At 37.5% G+C, this 26,405-nt stretch overlaps 1 protein-coding gene across 9 annotated transcripts in view; it reads left to right on the top strand.

Annotated features, from left to right (window-relative positions):
• GABA-B-R2 (gamma-aminobutyric acid type B receptor subunit 2) overlaps positions 1-25,776 on the top strand; it is a 141,074-nt gene extending 115,298 nt beyond the window's left edge. For 8 of the 9 annotated variants that reach the window (XM_089862594.1, XM_089862593.1, XM_089862591.1 and 5 more), the window contains 5 exons: positions 1,409-1,570; positions 1,640-1,775; positions 2,689-2,749; positions 3,025-3,590; positions 4,344-7,481. In XM_089862594.1, coding sequence (XP_089718720.1) covers positions 1,409-1,570; positions 1,640-1,775; positions 2,689-2,749; positions 3,025-3,590; positions 4,344-4,669 — 1,251 coding nt within the window. In that variant the 3' untranslated portion in view covers positions 4,670-7,481. Of the gene's footprint in view, positions 1-1,408; positions 1,571-1,639; positions 1,776-2,688; positions 2,750-3,024; positions 3,591-4,343; positions 7,482-25,507 lie in introns of those variants that run through there. The other variant, XM_089862589.1, reaches the window with a different exon arrangement.
• The last annotated feature ends 629 nt before the right edge of the window (positions 25,777-26,405 follow it).

Here is a 26,405-nt window from a genome sequence, read left to right as displayed (position 1 = left end):
GCTGGCTGCTTTGTACGTTCTTCTTCTTCTTTCTGACCTACTAAACCGAGGAGTAAAAGGGGTTATAAATGAAGTCTACTCGCGTCTATTTCCTCCTCGTAAACCTTGTTCAACTTTAACCCTAAAAAATATATTAAGTTTTGGGAACCAAAAATCGATACTGGTCCTAGCTTGTGGCTTTAACTTATTTCTCTGTGAAAATTGGTGATTAATTTTCATTTACCTTTTATTTGTCTCTTTCTTCTTCATTAAGAGTTTAAGAATTGTTATTCATGGGAGGGGTAGCGTTGATATAAATATTTCAAGAAATTATGACGTAGGTACTAAGTTTATTGGAAGGTTAGGTTTTGAAGTAATTCAATTACAATATACGCTAGATACGTTTAGAAAGGCGATTTTTTTTTAAATGCCTGACTTCAGTTTACGTTCTTCTCCTTTGAAGTGTTACCGGGATAAAGTTGCCGCCATTTTTGCCACCCTTATTTTAAATTTCTCCATCAGCATCAGTTTGTTTTGGCCTTTCGAGAATTGGTAAAGAGCTCTGGCTCCTGTCGCCTCTTTTAACCAAAGTCACTAGAGACTCGAAGTAAAGGCGGGAAGACCCTCTCTAACTCCTTCGCATTAACCCTAAAGTTGTTGAAACTCATCCAAAATATAGTGGAATTGATGAGCGCGACACGCGAGACAAGTTTCTAATCTGTTTAGCGAAACATCGCTCGCCTTGAGCTTTTAGAGAAGCTTTAAATAAGACCGCATTCTAGACGTATATATAGACTTTGTTTCAGGGTGTATTTTGGAAAACTTTGGTTGAATGGCCACTAACCCACGTGTATACGTCATTCCCTTAAAAATTAAGGCCTAAGGCGTTTATTTTATTTTAAATTAGCGTAGGTGTTTCCTTTCAAACTTTAATACCGAGGCCTAGGTGTAAAAATGAAGTTTTGACAGCTTTATATACTTACGGGATAATTTTGAAAATTGATAGCCTTGGGGTGCACAATTCAAGTTGGTTGGGTTTAAAGTAAGGCTTATGGCTTGATAGAATCATAAGGTTATAAAATATGTTGCATAAGTATGACACATACCTATACTTCGTAATGCTAGGGACTTAATAAGAGCTAGTTCGAGCGAGAACTGTTAGTTTTACAGTCCATCTTCCCATTTAGTCTGTACTAAGGCTTTGACAGCGCCAAAACCAGGCGTCGCTTTAGCAGAATCTATGACCTACGTCACTTCATGACAAGCTCCTTTGTAACCAGTTACAAACTTATGGCCAACATATCTTATAAACTTATGATAGAATGAATATTATTTTTGCCTCTTGAAGAGGTTTTTGCAAAACCTTCTTAACGTTGGCTTTTGTCGATTATTTTTCACTCCCCACTTTTACACCACAAAATGAACTCAGTTGGTGGAATTGAGGCGGAATCCGCAAGCTGGCGACAAAAGGGTCCGGGCTACTCTCAAGCCCTTGAAGCAATCGCGGAAAAATTCCGACGACCTCTCCCTCTACGGTCGAATCAAACTACTGCAAGAGGAAAATCTTAGACACCGGCAGACCTTGGAAGAGGTATACAGAATTAAAACCTATAATTTTTATATACCAATCCTAATTTCCTCATTCAACAATTTTCCACAGAAAAACTTGGAGGTACAAGCTCTACTGATGAAACTACGCGAAACTCGCGAGCCTGTGATAGTTATCAGCCATGACGTCACGACTATTCCGGAAGTGACTTCTCCTACCCCGGAAAATTCGACGACAGATAGAGAAGGTTCGTTATATAACTTATCATCTTTCCCCCTATTATTTCCTCATCCTCATCCCTATCCCCAGGTGCACGAACCAAGTTTTTTATCACCTTTTTTTTTGCTTGAACGCTTAAATTCGTTATTTTCATAAGGAGAGTGAATTTTTAAGGAAAAGAAAACTCCCGAGAGCCTTAATCCTATATCAGAAAGTTAAATCGGATTATTTCGGTAGCCGTAAGAAAGAGAGACGCTGTATGGGTATATGGGAGCAGCTATCGAGCGAGAAGAATAAGAAGAAAAAAAAGAGTAGAAAATCTTATCAATTTCAAGCTAAGACCGCTTTTCTCTTAAGGTTTATTCGCCGATTATTGCGAAATAGAGATAGAAGGTGGGAAGGGTTAATATTTCAGCTCAATCTCTCACGTTTCCCACTGTTATACTCGTTCATCTTACCAACGCGAACGCACGACTCCGCGTTTAGTTTTCCGCTGCACTTCTGACTCGACGTCCATTTTACTCTACGGAATTTAGCCTTGCAGTGAAAGAGAGTTATGACGTATCTTTTGCACCTTCCGCTCTATTCAGACTTGTTTAGTGTATGAGTGGAAGAAAGATGAGGCTATAGTAAAGGGAGAGGGTGAGACAGAGAAAGAAAGGAGTGTTAAAGTTTTCTACTGACACGGTCTGTACGTTCATCGTCAAATGAAAATTGAGTTCGTTTTTTGAAAGCTCATAAATTTCCCCGGCTCTCCACGCTCAGTTTTTGCTCAGACTCAAAGCTGCTCCGTAGAGAGTGAGACAAATGAAAAGTGCTTTCAGTAATTCTTATTCTTTCTTTCATTGGTACGCCTCCCTTTCCCCCCAATGTCGTATATTTCCTCGCCTCCTCTTTCTTTTTCCTGATCCGGATGCTTGTCTATTTCTCTTCCTCTCCAGAAAACTCGATGGATGGTAAAGAAGACAGGTCCCCCGTCGTAGAAGAGCAGATTCAGTCCAGGTGCGTGCTTTTTCTATAGCTTTACCTCCGTCCCACCCATCCCCCCTTACTCCTCCTACACTCATTCATTTCCCTGACAAAGTTGCTGTTGCCCCCCCGTACTGCAACAGTCTTTAGGCCTAAAAGAACCGATTTGTATTTGTTTAGTTCTATTTACCTTAATTGGTATCATTTCATATACGGTCCCATGCTTTATAATTATAAGAATTTGAGGATCTTTTGGTTACTACTAAATTTTTTAACGAGTAGTTTCTGTTCTCACGGCATATACGTAGAAAATACTCGGCAATCTCCTTGGACATCAAGCCCTCCTTGTCCGCGAAGAAGCGGGTCCGTATCCGCACGGAAAATTCGTGTCCGGATCTGGTTTCACCGACGCGGGAGGAGCGGTTGAGCGGCGCCCGAGTCGAGCTGGCGACTCGAAAAGGAGGCTCGACGGGTATTTTGAACGCCGCGAATGGGGCCGCCAACGGGACGGCCCCGAAACGGTGTCTCAGCTTTTTGGACCAAGTCAGTCTGGTGGCCAAGTTCGTGGACACGTCGGAAAGCGGTAGCAGCGGCGCCGAATCGGACTCCGACGACTCGCAGAGATCCTTCCTGCGGGACAAGGCGGAGACGGGAAGCGGCGAGAGCAACGGGACCCGCGCTGATCGACGCGGCGCCAACAACAACGCTGGCGACTCGTACTCTTATCAAGCGCCACAACAATTGGAATCGGATGATACTTCGTACGCCAGAGCCATCAAGAACTCGCACAGCCGAAGGGAATTCGTCAACGGACTCTCCTCATCGGCCGAGGAAGACACTGATCGTGGATACGATCCTGGCACACACTCCGAGGGTAAGTCCTCAAAAGCTTTTTTTACCACACACATATCCCAACATTGCCAAAATGACTTGGTTTGCAGTATGCTTTTTTAGCCATGTTTAAATTTATGTTTCACACTTGGATGATGGGTTTTTACATTGGTTGGGATACTTTTTTATGCACTTTGTGATACTTTGGGTAGGGATATTTTTATGTACTTTGGAATACTTTGATTTGATATATTTTGACACCTTGCGATACGCATTTTGCCTACTTGAATATGCGCGAAAGGAACTGAACTGATTTCAATTCCTTAAATTGCACGCAGTTTCAAAGTTTAATTTTCACCTTACTGTTTACTTTCTAAACGAGTTTGTGAGTAGGTTAGATTTGTTTTGGTGGCAATTTCCTCGATGTAGTTCACTCCCAGTTGTATTAGTTTTATCATTTGATTATTGTTGAGTTTTGCACACGCCATTCGTTTTCCACGATGAAACCTATCCATTTAACCCTTCCATCCTGTTTGGTAATCGAATTTTCCTTGTTTGCTCACCTGGTTTTCGAAGTTTTCCGTTAAATCACTTTTGCATTGACACAAACTCATTTGGACCATTTCGTATGTTCCACACCAGTTGAAATGTTGTATTTTATTTTGCGTTGAAAATATTGATTCATAGACGCGTCACTATTAGAGCTTCGTTTGGTTCATGCGCAAGTTTGTTTGTCATCGTGATAATTAGAGTATTCTCGAGGTTTATTTTCTATTCCGCGTTGTAATTTCGATAGAGAGTGACTCTTCTCGGCCGGCTCACCGTCGAGCCAAGAGCCTGGGGACTCTGAGGTCGCCCATGACGTTACCGTCGAGCGCGAATGGCGCGGTCCTCGGCGGTGGTAACTCCGAGACGGATCGGGCCGCCCAAGGTGGTGTGTCGGTGATCGAAGGTAGACGGGCGGAACCGGCCCTCTTACCCCCTCTCTTTCCATTCTTCAACCGTTTGGTCAGCGAGGGAACGTCCGTGCACCGGACAGGTCACCAGAGGGACGCGGCCAACGGGGGTGGCGTTTATTCCTCGTTCCCGTCTATAAAGTGTGATATTGTCGAATATTTATGAGGTCTGGCCCCGTTCCATTAAAATTCGTTAATACAAACAAACAAACAAACAAAGAACACGTGGCGCTCGTCAACAAAAACGTTTTTCTACCTTCCCCCTTCCTTTCCCCCCTCTCTGAACGTGGAAATAAATAACCGACTCACCAACTATAAACATTAATATAAACAAACAAATCAAATTTAAATATAAATGAAAATCGCGCCCACATCTCTAGGTTTATATTTTACAAAAATGAAAATAACAAAAATTTTAAATAAGAAAATATACCCCCTTACCCCTTTTCCCGGTCACTGGATAATAAATAAATAAATAAATTATATATAAAGGGCGCTTTAAAATTGCGAATATTTATAATGAACTAATTAAACAAATTTTAGTAGCGGTCATCGTTAAGATAATTACAATCCACAGCGCGAGAATATATCGTTTTCTTACTATATTTAAATGAGGAACACTTTCAGTTTTTAAGACTGAGAAACTCAATTAATTAAGTTCATGGGGTTAAAGTGGCTCAAACTGAAGCGAGATTAAATAAAGTTAATTTCGCCGTTCCGTTAAGAGATATTTAGATGAACTAACTATAACTGGTTAAAAAAATACGTGGTGATGTACGGAATAATTAATAGTTTTTAAGTTCCTTCGGTAATCAAAACGCTTCGCTTAAATCGCCAAAAAAATAAAGTATATATATGAACTCAAATTTTAATGGGGGAAAAAATAATTTGAAGATATAGCACGCGTTTTAATTAATGAAAAATTTCCCCCGGCCATCGTTTCCTACATCCCGCGCTATAGATTGACTGTATTGACGTCATCGTTGCGCTCAGCCAATCATATTCAAGTGCTCGAAATTTTTTTATTTATTGGTCCCTAAATATACGCGTAATACCGGTGCGTCAGATATAAAAAAAACATAAATAAATCGTTGACCAAAATTGTGATCTCTTTTTTAATACCAGTTTTTCGTTAAATTAATGTTAAACGGACAAAGAAACTGCTTTAAATATTACAAAATGTATAAAAACTGTTAGTAAGGCCTCTCTCTATTAACCTTATCCCCTTTCCCCCCAAATCATAACCCACCCCCAAAAACAAAATCACATACACATACACACACCGTAATTTTAATCTTATTTTTGAGCTAAACCAAAATAAATTTTTATCCGTGCCTGTAGTCGAGTTATAGATAGAACTTTAAATATAGGTTTAAAAATAGTATAATATATATATAAATATTAGTTTTTGTACAGAATTAATACGAGGAAATACGAAAATCCCCTTAAATTCCATACCCACCTTAATAATAAATGTAAATTGTATACGTGCGAATAGAAATATATTATATAATGATAGTTAGGACCCTTGTGTTAAATAAATTAATTACGGAAACCTGATTAAAAAAATATACATACATACATAAAGGCTGGTATGGAAATTATAGGGAAAATATTTAGTAGGAAAACCCCTAATTTAAACCCCTATCCCATATCCCTCCCCACTCAAAAGCTATATCCCAAATTTTTAATGAAAACAAAAGAAACAAAAAGTTCGTGGTGGTATTTATTGGTAAATAAGATGAAAAAAAAGAATATGCCAAATAATTTAGATAGATTTAAATAAAAAAATAATAACAAAGTATAAGATTACCTGGACGAGAGTGAGGATTTAAATTTCAAAATGAGAGGAGATTTTCTAAGACGACGTAGTTATTTAGCTAAGACATGATCTTTTTGAAGCCCAAAAACTAAAAACTAAAAAAAAAGAATAATTAATAATAACTTTTAAAAGCTGCGCTGTAAAGAAATACCTTTTAATTCCAAAAAGAAAATAATTCGCGATACATTCTAGGCATAAATGGGATAATTGTATATGAAAGATAATCTTGGATAGTTTTTTAATGCTTAATTTTAATGGGGGAAGAAAATTATTACGCTTTGAAGAAAAAAAATGGCATATTTTTAATCCTTTCGTTATTGGGTTTTTTTAAAAATAATATTAATATATGAAATGTTACGTTGGAAAAAAAACAAAACAAATATGTTAATGTTATGAAAAAAAGGGTTTAATGTCGCTTTTTAAAAAAAATATTAATTAGTGCATATTTAATTTGATGTTATAAGTCAATGATAATTGTTACCGGAGAAGTTTTCCGTCTTGCTTTAAATTTTGTAAGATGTTCAAAAGTCACGCGATAAAGGGGCCGCGTGGCCTTAGATTACAAAATGGAAGACTTCCCCGTAAATAATCATTATATACTTATAATATAAATATGCACTAATTATTTAATATACTCAGAAAACGCCGCAATTCCTTAATGAGCCCGCCGCCCCTCCTCGCTTAATTATTTTAATTGGTTAATTAATGTGTTTAAAATCTCGGGAAGCAGGACTTGAAACGATACTAAAAAATAAATACCCTAGTTAATTCCCTCACCCAAGTTAATTACAATGTGGTTATTGAATAGAGCCACTCGGATAACGGCGCAAATTATAAAATTTACCAAAACAACATAACCTTTCGTATAAATAAATAAAAACAAACCCAAAACAAATATTTGAAATTCCCACAAAACAAAATTCTTAAAAAGTAAAAAAAAACCCAAAAGAATTTTAAACCCCAAAAAAGAAAGTGAAACCAAATGAAATTATATAAGAAAAGTGTTATTTTTTAGTAGATATTTAAATATGCTTTTCAATATCCTCCGATTACATAAAAAACAGAAATGAAATAATGAAGAAAAAAAAACAAAGACCTCGTAAATACCGTGTGAAAATTTCTCACGAAACGTTCATAAAGGATTGTTGTAACAAAACTTGTATTTACTAACATATAGGTTTTTAACTGAGAGCGTAAGTTTATAAGATATGTTCCTACCATAAGTATGACACTACCTATACTACGTAATGCTACTGAGAGACTTACAGCTCGAGCTAGTTCTAGTAGAACGACTGAAGCGAGAATTGAAGTACTACATTCGGTGGTTAATTAGTTTTACAGGACTTCCATCTAGGTCCTATTTAGTCTGTAATAAACATTTGATAGCGCCAAAACCAGGCGTCGTTCGCTTTACCTCGAATCTATGACCTACCTCATTCACTTCATGACAACCTCTCAGTAACCTTATGGAACATATCTTATGAACTTATGCTGAGATTCGAAAAAACCACCCAACTTTGTTTTTTAACGAAGTTACCTGGTTTGGAATCTCGAATTTGAACTTACTAACATCAATTAGGCTTAACTAACTTCAATCAATCAATTTAGAATTTCCAAACTTCTTTTCTTCAATTGATTCTTCCAGTAACGTTGCCCTATATTGGTTCCAAAACTGAGCTTTCAATGTCCATTACCAGGCATTTATAATTACCTACAAAAAAGCCAATTAGTATTATATTTTTCACTCCATTATTTTACAAGTATCAAAATCCTTAGTCAGTACACGAATTAAGTTCAGGCTTAAAAATTAGTTTCAGTGATTCTGATTTAAAGTTTTAAACATATTTTTGCTGAGTATGTTAAAAACAGAAAGGCATATTAATTCCAAATGTTATAGGGCCTATAACCATTTTTACCGGAACTGGAAAATTCAGACTGAAACTCGGAAACTCATCGAGGAAAATAGTAAGTCAAGTCTTCTATTTCCGAATTTCTCTCCCACTTCCCATAATTAAAGGAAGAAGGGGGGATGCTCCGGTTTCATCTTCAAAGGTGAAATGCAGGTATTACTTTTCTTAAGTTTCCATTCACGATATTATAGACTTGTCTTTCGATTCGAGCAACGTTTCCACACACAGAAAAAAACTATAAAGTGGAATTCTTTCTTTCCCATTCTGTTCTGCCCATCAAAATATTTTTATTTCCTCTTCCCTTTTATTACCTTATAAGGAGTCGCGGGTAGTAATGTTTTTGTTCAAGATTTGAAGTGTTATCTTCTTTTTTCCTTACTGTCAGGAAAGCCCTAGTATTGGTCCACTTTTGCTACTCTACTCCATGAATATAAAGTTGAGTTTTTTGTTCTGTTTTACTGGCACGTGTGGGTTTGCCTTTGGGTTTACGTAACATAAAACATTTAGGGTTCCTAACTTCATTTTACATTTATAGTTATTTCTTTAAGAAACAACTTCGTAAAAGATTAAATGGATTTTGAATGGATTTCTCTCTCTCATTTAGAAAAGAAAAATTCAAAGTATTTCAAAATTCATAAATTTTAAATTTTATAAATATTAATTTTTCATTCTAATTACTTATCTATAATGTTACCTTACAGGTAAATTTTTATATATATATTAACTCCCAATGCGAGTCGCTTATCGTTTATAATTCAAACTCATATTTTATTCCATTAATAAATTAAATTTCAATCGCTAGAGAGGTGAGTTTGAACCCTTGGGGAAAAATCCTGAAAAATCGCTTTTTATATTTACCCAAAAATTCCCCTCTTGAAATTTTTCATCAAATTTATAAAGCTACTTTAGCAAAAGAAACGTTTCGCCTTTAATCTTTTTAACAGTCTGAACTATTGGGGTACTAGGCGTAGTAGCAAAGTAAATATAATAAGTAAACTAAATAAATAAATAAATAAATGAAATTACAATTTATATTGAATATCGCGTTCCCCGTAGCCTAAGGCCATGCGAATTAAGTCCTAAGCCTACCTACCTTGAGAGATACCGTATACCATTTATATTTTCTTAACCTCTGCTTCGGCTATTGGTAGTCAGGTAGTACGTTCTCATTTTCAAAGTTATTCTAAGAGAATTGGAAAAGAAAAAAAATTCAATTCTGGAATTTCTGGTTAGTCAATATAAGAAGCTCGCATCGCCTTAGATCTAAAGATGAGTAAGGTTTTCTCTCACGCCCTATTTTGCGGTTGTTCTTGCCGTCTTCCGCTTCCGTTTTTTTCCATCTACTCGAGTTATCTTATACCTTCAATTTATACCAACTGAAAGGTTTAACAGAGATAAAGGCTAGGAATATCGTAATCTTACACAGGGCTTCAATATTTACGGTTCATTCCATGGGTCATTGCGAACAAACCCCGCCCAATTCTCATCTCGATAAGAGCTTCCCTTTTTTCTTCAAAAGTAAGATACACCCCTTCGAAATTCCTGCCCTATTTACAGTTACAGCCCTCGTCGAAATACCTTTCCATCCTCCGTAGTGTTTGTTCGAATTTCAAAACAGATCCGAGATAGAAAGAGGAGGGAGAGATTCTCTATCCCAAGCTCTTGGGCTTCTTCGAAGAAGTTCGATGATAGACTATGTGGGTATCAGTATTCTTTGAAACTGCATGAGTATAGTGGGGTAAGGTACTTCATCTCAAAATAATATCAGATTGCTATCGGTCTATAGCTCCCTGGAATATTTTACAACCTTTATCATAAAACATTTTTTTTTTTGGCTAAAGGTATATAGGAAACTGTAGGAGAAGAAAAAGGAATTTCATGCCGAAAGATTATTTTCCCTTCTTTTGGTTGGAATCCTATAAAGACCTCGAGTACGTGTTTATTTTCTCGAAAAGAAAAACTATAGGCATACCTACTTTAAAATATAGATGGGTTCTCTTAAAAAAATTGTGAAAAATATCCGTGACTTTGAAATCCTATAAATTTTAACGAATTTCGCGCCAAGGAATTTTTTTGAAGTTTATTTCTCAAATGCAGTGGAGCTTGAAGATGTATGTAAATTAATTTTCAGTATGTAATTATTTTTCTCATGTAGCTTTTCTTAAGAATTTAAAAACCTAAATATCATTTCTTCTGCATTTTATTATTTTCATCTCTTTTAAAAATTTTGTAAGCTTTATAAATGAGTTTAGATAAAAGGAAGTGTTTTTCGGAAGTAAATAAGGCTTAAGGGCTGATGTTACTACTACTAGGATTATTTTGGATGATGGCAATTTACTTTAGGGTTGATTTTTCTATACGAGACTCTATTCGATAAGTTCTTATTATTAGAAAATAGAGTAGTTGAGCAAGCAACAGAAGATGGGGCGGGGCGAGGGGGGGGGAGCTTTTGTATTTTTAAGATAGAAAAAGAAGGTATCTGGAAGGAATCTTCCCCTTGGCTTTCTTTTAAAGTTAACTTGACATGGTGAGCTCCTCGCTTTAAATTGCATTCCGATGGTGTTTACGATAAAAAATATATATTCTCCTTTTTATTTTTCTTCTCTCCACGTCTTTTGGGAAAAAGCTAAGCTAAGAAGCGACTGTAGTTTCTTCGCTATCGGAATATTGGGTAGGTAGCGCCAAAAGTCCATCACTTGACTTAAAATATTTCACTCTCCTCTCTGGCTAAGTCCAGCTTGATTTTTGCGACTAAGGTGTTACCACAAGTTTATAAGATATGTTCCATAATTATGACACTACATATACTTCGTAATGCTACTGAGAGACTTACAGCTCGAGCTAGTTCTAGCAGAACGACGGAAGCGAGAATTGATCAATACTATACACTCGGATGGTTAATTAGTTTTGCAGGACTTCCATCTTCTCCTATTTAGTCTGCATTACTAAGCCTTTGACAGCGACAAAACTAGGCGTCGCTTTACCTCGAATCTATGACCTACCTCACTCACTTCATGACAAGCTCCAGTTTCTAAGTTACCAGTGACAAACTTATGGAAGGAACATATCATTGGAACTTATGGTGTTACTACAATTGCTGGACCTTTGATTTCAATGTCATGTTCCTTACCACGTTATGTTTTGGTCTTTTCTCATGAGGCCATCCATAGCTCCAATAATCGGTAGTCTGTTAAAAAATCTTCTTAGTTAAGAAAAGAAATAAGAAACGAGGAGGCTCCAGGGTTTTTACTTTTTCGTTGAAAACGATCGACCAAAGTACAGTTTTTGTTAAGTTTACAAATAACTTTAACAAGGCAAAGATAATGTCTAAAAACATTATACGACATAATACGGCAAAGGTTTTTATAATGTAAACAACACGTTATAGAAAAATATATATTTATGTTTTTTATTCGCTTTTTATATGCATAAAGTATAATCCGACAAGGTTCGCGTCTAGGATAACACCATGTACGCGGCCATATAGTCTCTTAACCCCTTACAACGACGAAATTGGTGAAAATAAGCCAAATAATTATTTAGTAATTAGGAATTAATTGAGCTTATGGATACAACCTAGAAAAATAGTTCTCTTTACGCTCATTGAAGCGTCAAACAAAGTTAGTAAAGTCTAAAAAATGAACTCATTTTATGGAAAGAATGAACACAGCGACGAAAAGCTGGAAAGTAAATGATCTCGACGACCTTAATGGGTTCCCCTCACTTTTTATACGTTAAAGATTTCCAGGCAACAAATGACCAATTTGCATTCGGGCGATTTGGCTTTGCCTCTTCCTTATCTGCAGTTCAGAGAGAGAGAGAGAGAGAGGAAACGGCCGGGCAAGTGGGACAGAGAGAGAGAGTTACAAAAGGCTATTACCGTCGAAGCTGCGATATAAACGGGACATTTTTCACCCATCTTCGCTAGCTGGTGGCATTGGACAATGACAAAAAAAAAAGGATGGACGGGAGGGGGGAAGAGAGGATGGGTGTTGAGATGGCGATGAGTTTACTGAAGGGGGAATGAGATTGCAAAAGAAACATGGATTCCCGTTAATCGCTAGCCATTGTTCGTCTAGAATTTTGGAGCCAATGAAGGAAATGTAAGGAAGACGTATTAAATGACGCTTTAGCTCTACTCCTATAGCCTTTTATCCTTATTAGGTCAAATTTCGTTAGGTTTGGGTGAGGAAATTGATGGAAAAGTGCAGTACATGTTTCGATATTTATTACTTACTATTGGCTCTAATTTCGTAGATACAATATCTTTTATAGCCCTTTTCTAAACACCATTTTCAATCTCCCAATCTACAGCAAATTTTCTACCTCCCATCTCATATAGGTCTAAATTGTTTTTACTCTATACTTAATATCAATCGGAGTATGTCGTTCAGTCAAGCTATATTTAAGCCTAACCGTAAGATTGGCTAAAGATGTAAACTTCGACTGGATTTTCCACAATCCGTTTTATCGGCTATAGGGAATCCTCTTTTCAGGCGCGTTTTTTTTCGCGGTGTTGTCGAGGCTTAAACCATGGATTTATAATAGAAGCTTACGCTTCCTGGATATTCCACTGTAGCCTTCAGTAAGGCATTTTGATTTTAAACACATTTATGTCATAAAAATTCGCGCGCGTGGGGACTGGGGGGCTGATGACGTAGAAATTGAGGCAAACGTTTTTCTCTCGGCGAGCGCGCACGCGCGCTTTTCTAAAAATTGTTTCGCGCGCGCTATAAAAAGTTAAAACTCAAGCGCGTGAAAAAATTCCACCCCCCTCTGAATTTGCCTCAAATTCTACGTCACAAACGCGCCTGCCAGGCTAGTACTAGCTCGCGCCAGTTCAGATGAGGAATAAATGTTGTGCGCGTTTTTAGGCGAGTGGAATATCCAGGAAGCGTAAGCTTCTATTATAAATCCATGCTTAAACTGATTAGTCCAAGGCCTAACATTTTTCTTCTCAAAGCTGCCGTTATGTTTTCTATCAAGTTTGTTGGTGAGATAAAAAGAAATCATTTCGGTTCTCATTAACGTAATAGATATTCGTATGCGGTTTAAAAAAAACATCGTTTTGAGTCAAGTTCAATTAATGCCATCAGAAGTTCATAAGATACGTTCCATCCATAAGTTTGTCACTGGTTACAAACTGAAGCTTGTCATGAAGTGAATGAGGTAGGTCATAGATTCGAGGTAAAGCGACGCCTGGTTTTGACGCTGTCAAAGGCCTAATTAGTACAAACTAAATAGGACCTAGATGGAAGTCCTGCAAAACTAACCGAGTGTAGTTACTCAATTCTCGCTTCCGTCTAGAACTAGCTCGAACTGTAAGTCTCTCATTAGCATTACGAAGTATAGCTAGTTTCATACTTATGGAAGAAACATATCACTTATAAACTTATGATGCCATCCATCGAGTTTTGGCATTAGATAGAGAGAGAATCTCGCCCCTACTGTTTTGATAGGCAAGAGGGTAAAGGTCAAATCGAAACTCTAACTTTGAATTTTATAACAGGGGGAGGGAGTGTCTATGAATAAAACGTTCCGCTTGATCGTGTTCATAGCATTAATAAGTACAAAGCGTGAAATTTCGAATAAGAGTCACCTTATTTAGACTTCTTCCCTTAGTGGATGTACTCTCTCTTTATTAACTGGGAAAGGATGAACGAGATGCGTGTAAAGGGGTGTTGCTTTTTATCTTAATGAGAGTAACGGGAACGAGAAAGATAAAGGTTAATGGACGAGAACTTGTAGTCGGTCCGGCGTTGACCCCGGGGGATTTTAGTTAAGCGCGTCATCGGAATTATTCCATTAGCCTTTCACCTCGTGCATGCGACCTCGTTGAATTAATAAGGCCCGCCGTTTCTACTATAATTTTTGTTAAAGTTCTCTCAGTAACCCTTTCGGCTATGTTTTTTCTACCTTTAGCTTTTACTCTATACCCTTCTTACGTGCGCGAACACGCTTAAAAGGTATTCGCTTTTATATGGAAGGGTATGGCGCACACTCTCACTTAAGTACCTATTAATAATGTATGACGATTTATACGAGAGTGGAAGTTGATTAATTCGAAGTAGACCACCTAAATAGAAGCGTGCACGTTTTAAGGCCCATTCAGACCTTACATTCACTTTGGGGAAGTTGCTTTTCTCGCTTAATTAGACACGTGTCAACGACTATACGTATAAGATACTTGTATCGGTTTAGTTTGAAACTTTTTCAGTTTCGTCGTGCAGTGAGTGTAATTGAGATGGCAGCACTTCGTTAGCCCCTTTTCTTTAGTCATAGCTCCCTCGATCATGCCTCGTGTGAGCTACGCTTTAGCAGACGATATTTGAAAATTTTTAGGAATCTTAGCTCGGCATTTGTCATTTTGAATGAGCAGCTGTTTTAGTATACAAAAGCCGTGGTTCAAAAATAAATCAACATATACAAATTAAGACTCCTTTAATTCGTCTGCTCTCGCGTCTGAACAGGAAAAGGAACGTATACCGACGTGACCGACAGTCTGAATGGGGCTTAAGCAGTTTATCTACTTTTGGTGCCATTCTGGTTAGCGCTTAGGGAACACAAGGCGCATTCAGCGACTAGTCTTGCAGGGGTTGTGTTTGGTGCGCGGGCAATCTTTTTAGTAATTCGAATGACGACGAAACTCTTTTCCGACTCGAGAATAATTAATAAGAAGAAGAACTTGCTTGGGATTGGAGCTCTTCTCTCTCTCTCATCGCAGGATGCGAGCTTTCTTTTCTTTCACTCTTTGATCATAAATATATGCAAAAAGCGATGCACTTAAGGTATATTTATAAAACATTCGCTTTCTATGAAGAGATGAATCAACTTTTATGCCCCCGGGAGACTTCGAAATGAGTGTAAAGGGAACATAATTCTGTTTCTGAGTAAAGGGTTAATATCGGATGGGATAATTACGAATTACGTAATGCACTAACTTAAGTCTAAAATTAAAAGCATTTATTTATTTTGTTTTGTAATATTTATATTTATCCATTAATTCAATTCAATTCAATTCAATTCAAAACCAATTCTGTATCTTTTTTTTCTGACAACTTATTTGAAACAAGTTTAATTTTGTTGACGTGTAAAAGTTGAAATCAGGTTGAAATTTCACCCACGCACAAAAACTAGCCCTCCTCTTATCTCTTTGAAATTAATAATAACGCGTGCAGCTTTGAAAGCGCTGAAATTTCAAAGTGAAACGTATACCTATAAACTATGAAAATGTGTAAATATGAAAAGTTTTCCCTCTTTTTCTATGAAGTATTTCTCCTTCGTTAAAAGTATACTGGGAAATTATTTTATAGCTTGGGGAATGAATCCCTGCAAACGTATATAATATTCATACGCGTTCAATGCAACCTTTTGGCAAACATATTTTTGCAAAACGAGGTGGGGGGAAACTACTTTGTTTGATCAAAATATGTTTTCTGCCCTAATACGGTATAGGGAATACGAAAATGGGAAAAAGGAAGGGTAAGGGTATAATTTAATCATTCGAGCGAAGCAAACTTTGAAAGATTCGTATAAAGAAACCTTACTTTTGGCTCGTTCCTAGTGACTCAGATTGGTACTGCTCGGTGAATTTCTTCTAGAATCACTTGAATTCTGAACCGCTAGGTTAAATTTCATCCATACCTCTGGAATTGGAAGCTGTGACATATGCCATGAGACACTTTGAAACCGTTTTGGAATGCTCGAAATAGAACATTAGCCTATTAAAGGGTTCGTACGGTTTCTGGATAGCCTGGAGAACCTAGATAAGTCAGGGTTTTGGAAAAAGGTTGAAAAAGTCAGGGATTTAAAGCTTTATGCTTGAAAGTCAATGATAGGTCCGAGATTTCGTTTGTTATATCAAACCATGATGCTAAATATGGGCCAGGTGTAATTATAAAGTGGACACTGGTAAACACCTTAAAATGGTCAGGGATAAGTGCTCGTCCCTTGTAAACACGACTGTATTAACATTTTATCGCCAAGTTCGTTTCATTCTCTGATTACCTATTTAAATTTTCAACCAATATTCATGTTATAATTGTAAAATAACGGTATGGGTCCTAGGGATGTGTAGTGGTGGAAAGGGGTGGAGGTTGGGCCATTCGGATTATTACAGCAGTACCAGAAAAGAATCGTAGCGAAAGAGAGTTCCATAAGCCAAGATTAAAAAGTAATCTTCCAGCTGAATTCCCGAGCAAAACAATATTAAATTAAAGGAGAAACTAGGAATGAAAACGAAAGAGAGAGAGAGAGGAGGCAAAAAACAGGGGGATTTATATTCTTGCTTTTTTGTGACTTTTTACGTTAAAAAAATGGGGGGGGGTGAAAGGAGTTGAAGAATAATCGATACATACAATTCTCTCTCAACTAGTGAAGGAAATTTGGCTTATTTCTTTTACCGAAAATGAGATGAGAACTTTTATTTCTATTTTTCTCATGCTGTAAAATCAATGAGATGAAAAGGCCAACTGTTTTCATCTTGATCCCTCATTCAACATCCTAGTTTTCAAACTATATTTTTCTTACCGATCTTTTTTTTTTTCGAGAAACTATTTAAAAGATTAAGCTTTTATCGTTTTCACTTTAAAACTTTGTACTTAAACCCAAAAAAGGGTTCAATTGAAAGATGAAAATTTGTTATTTTGTTTGATCTTAAATCAATTTGTTTTTATCGCCAAGGCTAAGTAGAGGTTTCCAATTGTGGGCGTCTCTAATTCCTGTCCTATTAAAATACACCGTGTATATACCGATAGGGTGAGATAAAGTGGGGTGGGGTAAGGAATGGGCCTAAAGCTCGTAATAACGAAGAAATTACATTGGGAAAACATTGGGTAGTAAGACTTGGTGGTGGTGGTTTTAGCTGGAGAGGATTTCGGGCGATGCTATTGGCTTTTGTTTTATCCACCAGGGAAAAAGATCGACTTTTGAAAGAAGAATGAGAAAAAGGAATAATCAGTTTCCCCCCCCCTCTTCCCCGTGTCCCTTTCCTCCGTGTAGTCAGCGAGCCGAATTGCGCGCTTTTATACGTCGGTATAAGCGTCAGCCCCTGCATGTGTACGTTTTCTCGATTTCGTATATATACTTTACGTCTCAGAAAACAAATAGAGGAATAAACAGATGTAAGCTTTGACGCGAAAAATTCTTTCGGTTCCCCAGAGCGTCCTAGCTACTCAGGTAGTATAGAATGCTCGTGCAGTCGTACAAAGGGAAGGTATATTGTATAGCGGGAATGCATAAAGCTTAGAGGAATCATTGCGAACACATTTCTCTAAGCGGGGTTTGTGGGTATACCGGGCTTGAGAACTTACTATCCATCCGCCACGCGTGATAATTTTGATGGCGTCTTTCTAACTGTAATTTCATTGCTTGGCAGCAACGCGAGTTACAACGCGATTCGTCATTCATAGTGCTATATTAGTCTAGCTCCTCCCACAAAGTCCACCTAGATACGTTGAGTGAAAATGAGTGTAGCACAATGATTCCTGTTAACTGTATGCATTCATGATGTAAGCAAAGGCCCTAGTTTATGCCTCGGCATCGTTCCGCTTTAGGGCGTTGGAAACTGTATGGGCAGTGGGAATACCAGAATGCGGAGAACCACGCTCTAAACCTTTGCAGATCCACCGGGTGTTCTATTCTTTTTCTTCCTTCGTGATTTTTGTTTATCTTTGCGGAAAGCTTCCCACCCTCCCCCCGCTACTCTTTCACCTCGTATCTGTCTATACGCTAGCCGATGAAGCTCGAATCTCGCCCCCCAAAACAACTATAGGATGGTGCTGCACTAGCCGTCTTTATTTACTTTCTATGCATCTACTTTGGTTTGCATGGTTTTGTTTTGTTTTCGTGGGCTCTAGTTTTCATTTATTCACAACCTTGGTTGGTTCAAAGAGGGTAGAAAGAGGGGGAGTAGAAGGCTTGGCTGGAGTGTTCTCGCTTTGAAAATTTACCTCTAAGCTTCCGGTGTGCGCGCGCATCTTTCTCTGCCCTCTTATTGGTTGAAGTAGGGTGAACCGGATATTAGGAGGGAAATTTAACAAATAAATAAAAAAGAAAAGCGAGAACATCCAAAATGCCTTGCCAAAGCCGCTAGCTTCAACTCCCCCTCTTTCTACCCTCTTTGGTTGGTTGGTTGGTTGGTACGTTCTTAGGTTGAGCTAGAAGGCCTAATTTTCAATATATGCAAACCGTGGAGTATAAAAATGTGATTGGAAATTACTCCTTGGAAGCGAAAAAGAATTTTGAGGGGTATTTAAGTTGTATTTATGGTAGGTAGTAAGTGTGTTTTGTCCATCTTATGAAACAAGGTTTAGTGAAAGGAGAAATACATAAGTTAAGTCTTCACTTGAGAGGTTTATACTCGGAAACCTCCGCTTGTCTTTTTAATAGTTAGTGTTTATTTCAAATAACATTAAGTCCTACCTTGTACCACGTTGCCGGTGAATTATATTTCAATGTTTCTCGGAGATATTTACTTTAAAATATCGGAATGAGAATTATTTAAAATTCGTATATGCCTACGAAGCGAAGTTGGAACTAAATCATAAATTTTATATAATGCCCAAGTTCTAATTGAAAAGCTTTCAATTACTCTGGCAATCCTATCGGGACGAAACTGTATGTTCTGACGTGCAGTTAATGAAAAGTTTAATTTATAGAAAGGACGTATACACACTCCTTCCAAAAAAAAAAAGAATTTGATAAGAGAAGAATTTAAAATTAGTTTAAGAAGCGAGCTCGAGAGGGAAGTTTTGTATAGACATAAATTCGACTGGCTGGCATCGTATAAAAGTTTGGTAAAGCTGCGGAAAAGCGCCAGCTCTATATACTGGCCTATATATATAGGCCTTGTTTTAGGTAGGCCTAGCTGTGGGGTTGAGAAATGCGCTCTTAATTCTTAAAGGGAGCGTGTCTGAGAAATCCAATTAGCCCGAAACATTTTCAAGAAGTTTGCCCACGGATTAACGTAAACATTTATCAAAAAACAAGGCCTCTCCCACTCCAGCGCCACAGCACTGCACTTCTATTCCCACTTCACTGGAAAAATCCCGCTAGTTGGCGGTGGCTAGATCTGGTCCTTCAATTCCCCAGGTCTGTTCTGGCCTAGCTGCCCCGGGTCGCTCTGCTCTGCTCCAGTGGGTGGTTATAAGGCGATAAATCTCTTGTCCCTGTTTACTATAGGTGTGTATGTATGTATGCTCGGAGTAAGGCTCTGCGCCTTCAAACGAACGGCTCAAGAGAAAAATGTATTTTTCTCGAATCTCGGCCTAGGCTTTGGCCGTCATCGTTGTCGGACCCCCTAAACTTTTCAAAGGCTAATTCTAATCTTACCGTCGTGGCTTTCGTACATTAATATTCATTAGCGCGAGGAATCGAGGAGGGCTTTCTCTGGGACTCCAACAGGACTCGCTTGTCCTTATTCTCAACGTGTATTTATTATTCTTTTGTATACTTACCTTATACGCGTTTCAACGAAAATATTGCTCGTTAACATTTATTCTAAGACCATTGGTAATATTGCGTTATACTCTGTTGCGTGAATTCTCACGGGATACTTATTTTCAAATATTATTACAAATGTTTCAAAAGTTCAACTTTGTCCCGGAGCATTTTGCGAACAAGAGAGGGAAGTATCCGGATTAATTAAAGTGGATGCGAACACAAATATTCGAGTCCTGATTATTTTAACCCCAAGTAGAGCTATAGCGTATTCAAAGGAATTCTTTGTATTTTTATAGAATCAGAGTGGTATTCCAATACGTTGTGGAGGTTCCATAAAGATTTTTTAAATATTCTTGCCCCTGTAAGGCGGCTTCTCTTCTAAACACGAGTGTGCTGCGGGTAAAACATTTCTACAGGCTTTCTATGGGAAATCCATTATAACGAGTTGCGCCTGGTGGGTGGCTTTCCATATATACGTTACTAAAATTTGTGAAAATAGTATAAGTTACTTAATTATTTAGTTGTTATAAAAAATCGAAAAATCTTTTAGTTTAAATCGCTTATCGTGCGAATATATTTTTAGCTTATCACTGCCGTAAAGTCGTGCCCAGTAAAAAGAAATATTTTCGGACGGTTTCAATTAATCATTGAAAAATCTGTGTAGAATATTTTAGGCATTCATATTTTTATATGCATCCATCCTTTCTTAACCCCCCCCCCCATAACTGGTATACAATTTGTTACGTTAAAAATAGCGTAACCCTCGATCTTCCAACGCTTCTAAACTCCGGCTTAAATCGATATCCGCTATTTCTCCTAGAGAGTGTTAGAACGATGACCGATTTTTGCTTTTGAGCTCCAAAAAATAAAAAAAAACTCGAATCTCGATTTCATATTTATATCATCTATCTATAGGAAAAACGGGGTGGGGTTTTTTTTAGGAAGAAGGGACCTTTTTTCTTCTTTTTTGTGTGGGTCTAGTCTAAAAGTACGGTATTTTTTTATACTAAGACCGGTTGCCCAGGCAGAAAGTTAAGCCTTGGCCCCCTGACTGTCTTTAACATCTGTGGTCCCAGCGTCCCGTTCGCGATTTTAGACCTTGGTCGGGTCTAACTCGCGCAGGGTTAAAAGGGGCAAAAAAGGAATATTCTCTTCGGGAGACACTGATGCAAGATGACACGCGCCGTGTTTAAAAAGGGGCGCGTTGAGGAAGAATTTTCTTTTCAAAGTTCTAAAATGTCTAGCCAGCTGTTTTCCCCATTTTTATCCTGCAGAGCTTCTTCCGTATTTTTCATGCCACGCTGCTGTGGACCCTTTCTTGTTTATACCCGTTTATCCCAACGACGATAATTTATAATATTTTTTAAACCATACTCTCTCTTATATTTGATGCATTTTCGATTATTTTTGGTTGAATTTAAAATAAGTACACTAGGATTTAATTAAAATTTTGACATTATAACAAAGCATAAAGCAAATATTACAGTAGGTTTAATTCTATGCCAATTTTAAAAATTCTGAGATTAAAATTCTACCAAGCCAAGTTTAATAAATATATTATAAAATAAATATAATCTAAATTAATATTTTATAATAACTAGATAAATAGATAAATAATCAAACTTCGTTAACATTATACATTGCTTATTTATTTATTTAAAGAAATTTAATATTTTATTATCATAACAAATTCGAATCGTTTCAAATTCTGCAAGTTTTGTTTGCTTTTCCCAAATTCGTTCGCGTCTTTCTCGATGTTGTTTGTCGCTATAAATTCGTAGATACAAAGTTTATTTTACAAAGTCAAAGACGATGCGATTTTAGCTCCGCGGGCGGGATACTTTAAGCGCTTATATTCAATTTTGCCTGGAAGACACAGCAGAGGCCTAACCGTATTTTGAAATATGTTTGCCTTCCGGACTATTGAAGCGAAATGGGGGGCTGTGCGCCCGGGGTTTTGGGTTTTCGTATTGAAACGCTTGTATCCATCCACGACGAGGTTTCATATATGCGTGGAGTCGGTTCCTTTTAAAACGATCCTATTGTCTGTATACTCCGTTGGGTGATGACGCGGGGATACTGGTTGGAATCGCGAAACCATTGTCTTTTCCTCGACATATTCCCTCCTCCTCCGCAGCATGCACGTTTTGTTTTTGGCATAATTCGAGACGGAAGATTCATTTTTAAGAAAGAACGAAAGCGGAATTTCCAACCCTTTTACTTCCGCTTTTCGTAGCAGACTTGACAGTTGCGTACGGAAGTAGACAATTCCTTCCCTAAACTTTGTGATCCGCTTCTCTATATTCATTCGCGCTCCAAAAAGGAAAATCTTTATTCAGTAGATATCACGTCTTCCCTTTGAATTTGGCTGTAGGCGATTTTTAGCGTCAAAAATTTACGTCTAAAAAGCGGGTTGTTGTTACTTAGCAATTCATGTATTTAGTATCGCTGGTGTTGGGCTTTGTTGGGTAGAAACTTGCACTACTCCATCAGCGCGTGAAATTCAGAAAGAAATAAGAAAACGAAGCGTAGTTTGAGACTTTGAATGTTTTTTCAAGTTCAAAATTAAACTTTAAACATTTTAATTGCGATCAGTGAGACATGATTAAAGTTTAAAGAGGCTTAAAATGTTTTTCAATATCTCGATCACCTTTTTTTCTTCACATAATTAATGTTATCATATTGGTCTTTGTAACGAAAAAATATAAATATCTGCTACTTCTGCCAATTCATTTTCTCCACCTATCTTACAAAGACAGTTTTTATTAATTAGTCAAGAAATTATATGGAATTCTTTTCTCTAAACTAATATACTAAACTAAACAGGAAATGGATTTTCTCTGGTTTTAGCTCTTTTATTGGAAAAGATTCCATGCACTCCCATATAAATATAATTTTCTCATCTCAGAAATCAAATTAGCGTTCTAGTTAATATCAATTTTTGTTGAAATACCCCTTAGCATTCCGCCTAGACTATAAAGTATATTTGCCCCGAGAAATGGAATACGAATCTTTATTAATTATTTAATTATAAAATAATGATTCGAAATGGGTGTATAAGCAAACAGGAGGAATTATTAATATACGTAAAAATCTTTTTAATACGTAATTTCTTCGTGGTATATAGAGTAATGGCAGCCCCCTAGGTTCGACTGTGTTAAGATCTAAGGGGAAATAACATGGGGTGCCATTAGTCTTGGCTCTCTAGTCGACAGCGTGTTTGAACAAAACTAGTTTTCTTGAACTTCTTCTTCTAGTTTGTTTGTAGAAATAAGGCTCTTAGTCTTAAAAGAAAAGCCTTCTAGAGTTATTATGAATAATTCTTTTAATATTATATCGTTCCTTCCTCCTTTAGAAGCCAGCTCTTTGGAAAATAGAATGATATAAAGTTTTATTTTCGTTTGAAGCCGTATTTGCATATAAATGAATATACGACTTGTTTTTTGGGTTTTTTATATGCAAAAAAAACAAAGTTTCTATGTTTTTCTCGTGTTTATGGGACATGCATTCTTTAATATCAAAATATAAGGTTTTATTTATTTATTTATTTTGCTATTGGATATTTGTATTAATGCGTGTTTCTCTGCTCTTGAAGCTTAGAGATGAGATAGAGTGGGAATTTCCATGACCTCTGTGACCGCATTTACGGAAAAGCAACGAAGTCCTCCCAGCATCCTCAGTGGCGTTTTGGTAAACGTCGACAATGCCACCTATGCGTTTAAAATTGAAGTTAATTCGTGAGAACTCTGTTTTTTAAATGGCGCTAGGCGGCAGTGCTTAACAAATCCATGTAGGGGCGTGCGCGAGGTACTCTGGGAGACTTTCATTGCCGCACATGGCCGAGGAATATTACTACTACTCACTACTCCATCCTCCAAGCTCGAATGAAATTCTTTGCATTCTCAATGTTTTTAGGCTTAACTCTTTATATAAACGAAGCTGTTTTCCGCTTACCTTTCGCAACCATTCCCTCTAGGGAAATAGTACAAATTAAAGAGAGGGGTGAGTCATGCGGTGGGGAAGATGGACCAATTTAATACCAGTACGTTTCCTGGCCATAACCTTTATTGGGGATAGTTTTGAAGTCCTTGGTGGACACCCCTGGGGGCCCCAAGGTTTGGCCTTTTCGGGGCCTATACTATATAGGGAACGATCGAATTCTGTTTGCTGGTGAAACACAGGTAATACTTTATTTTATTTCGCCCAACCAACCTCTTTGCTTACCGTCCAGGCCTTGGCTTTTTCTATCCCGGTGATTTCTAGAGCCTCGGGTCTTTATTCCTTGGAGGAGAGAGGTGAGCTTGAGTAGCATGATCCATACCCATATCGTAGCCTCTGTACCTCCAACGAAGTCCTCCCAGTGACGATTTGGTAGGGTCGTACCTGGTACGAAAATGTTGACGATGCCCCCTGTGTCTTAAAAATATAGAAGCTAATTCGCTACAAAGGTAGGGGCGTGCTCGAGGTACTCACCTGACCCACGAACCACTCCTCCGTCTCACCTCTCTCCTCCAGGTTTATACAACCTACATAGCGATACCAACGTGTACGCTTCCGTTTCACCGCTAGTACGCTACACGTGGGAAGCTAGACTGTTTAGCCAGCGTTCTACGTTTACCCCGATTTAAGTAGCGTTGCCTACTCCGGTTGGGATATGGTTTGTACTTTTACTTCCGAATCTAATCGCCGCTGGGTCCTAATTTTTAGATTGCGTTCGGGTTCGTCCTCTATACTTTTTTTCCGTGCTGCACTTTTCCTTCCCATTGTTTAACCTTAATGTTAGTTGAGTTTCGGCTAATTAAGCAGCTTGGCAAACTAAAAGGGCTCATATCTCGCTAATTCGTTTAGCTTTTGCCTAGAAAAGCTGGTTGGGTCATCCGCGGGCGATAGTATAAAGTAAAAAATCACGGCTTTCTCAAAAATTTTCCAGAACAACTTTATTTATTTTGCTCCCCTTGATAACTCTTCTTCTTTTATTATTTTGTAATTATTCGAGATTGGTGTGAAGTATATTAGGTAATATCTATATAAAGTGTAAACATTCCCTACCATAGAATTTTTGCTTCTTACATTATAAGATATTAAGTTGATAATTTTTGAAGAGCAAAAAAAATGGGTCGAAAAAAGTTTTTTTTTCAAAGATCAAAGTCCCTTTTATTTATTTTACAAATTCTCTTGAAAATTTTCCCTGTAAATAAGTTTATCCCTAGGCTGGAATATATTCTAAACTATGAAGTATATTCAAAAATTTTTGAGTTGCACTGAAATATATTAACATAAAGGTATTGAGATTAACTCAAGGTACGTTGATGCAGTTTTGACAACGAAATTCGTATAAGATGGAAGGTAAACTTAACCTCGTCTTAATTTACTTCCGAAGACTAGTATATATATTACTTCGGAAGATACAACATTAAATAAAGTTTGGGAATACGTATATACGCAGTCAGTTTCACCTTAGGGCGAGAAATTCATTTTTGATGGAGTACACTCCTTTGGTATATATATATATAGCGTCTTGGAAATTTTAAAGTGTACATTGGAATATTTCAAAATTATAAGTCGTCTCTTCCTTTGAAAGTTAATCCTTTTCATCGGTCCCGGGTTTTAGGAAAGGAGGGGGGGATCAAAAGCCGATCTTTTTACAAATATTAAACAGTAAACATACCATATACGGAGATGAGTTCAATTTGGACCCAACTTTTCGGAATTTTCTATTAGGTCTAATGTTTTACCGCGAAATACTTTACTTCAAAAGTTCAACAAAATGTTTCGAAACTTTATTTATAATTCTTTTAAGTTCTAACTGGCGACGTTTCCATTTATTTAGGGTTCAACAACGGGTGTGGGAAGTGAGGAGGTCAGGTCGGCTTAATGTCGTAAAGAGGCTGAATTCGGAAGCAAAGTACTGGCAGTTTTCATGAAAAGGCTTAGAAAGGAGAAGTGGACGTTATATCTCTCTCTCTCTCTCGCGAGTCCTCTCAGGTAAAAACTTTCGTTTAAATGGATTAAGGTATAGGGAAGACGTACGAGGGACCATAACTGTATAGAAGGGGGCGTTCATTCTAGCTTTAATTGCCCCTTGAGTCGTATAGATAACGTATTCGGGCCTTTCCCGCCTTTATTGTCTCAAATCCTCACGCATTCAATCTTTTGAGGTTGAGGGGGGAACTAAAAAATGACCCTTTTTGGATCGAGAAAAGGTAATTTTGTATATATCTCTCTTCACTCTTCTCCTCGGACTTTGTCCGATAAAAGTTTATCTGAACATCCTCTCTCCTAAATCCCTTACATATAAATCTGGAAGTATACCTCACACACACATCTATATCTATATAAATCAAAGTCCTGACTGACTGACTGACTGACTGACTGACTGACAGACTGACAGATAATCAACGCCCAGCCCAAACCGCTTGCCCTAGAAGGCTGAAAATTTGCAGGAACGTTACTCATAAGTAGTAGGCGCGTACTAAGAAAGATTTTTCCAATCCGCCGCCATCTTAAAAAATGGCGCCCAGAAATGTAAAAAATCTTCTCTATGCAATTAAGTACGCGCGTTTCAACCGATTTCACAAATATTTAGTACACTGGTTTGCTTTAACCTTAAGACGGGCTGAATGGTCTTTCGGGTTCGATTTTTCGCCATCTTTTAAAATGGCGCCCAGAAATGTAAAAAATATTCTCTATGCAATAAAGTCCGCGCGTTCCAACCGATTTCACAAATA

Source organism: Phalangium opilio, unplaced genomic scaffold, assembly GCF_054372755.1.
Source record: "Phalangium opilio isolate 3A_F unplaced genomic scaffold, DU_Popi_V2 ptg000540l_1, whole genome shotgun sequence".
Lineage (NCBI taxonomy): Eukaryota > Metazoa > Arthropoda > Arachnida > Opiliones > Phalangiidae > Phalangium > Phalangium opilio.
The sequence above is the reverse complement of the archived record's forward strand: the minus strand, read 5'-3'. Positions and strand labels throughout refer to the sequence as shown.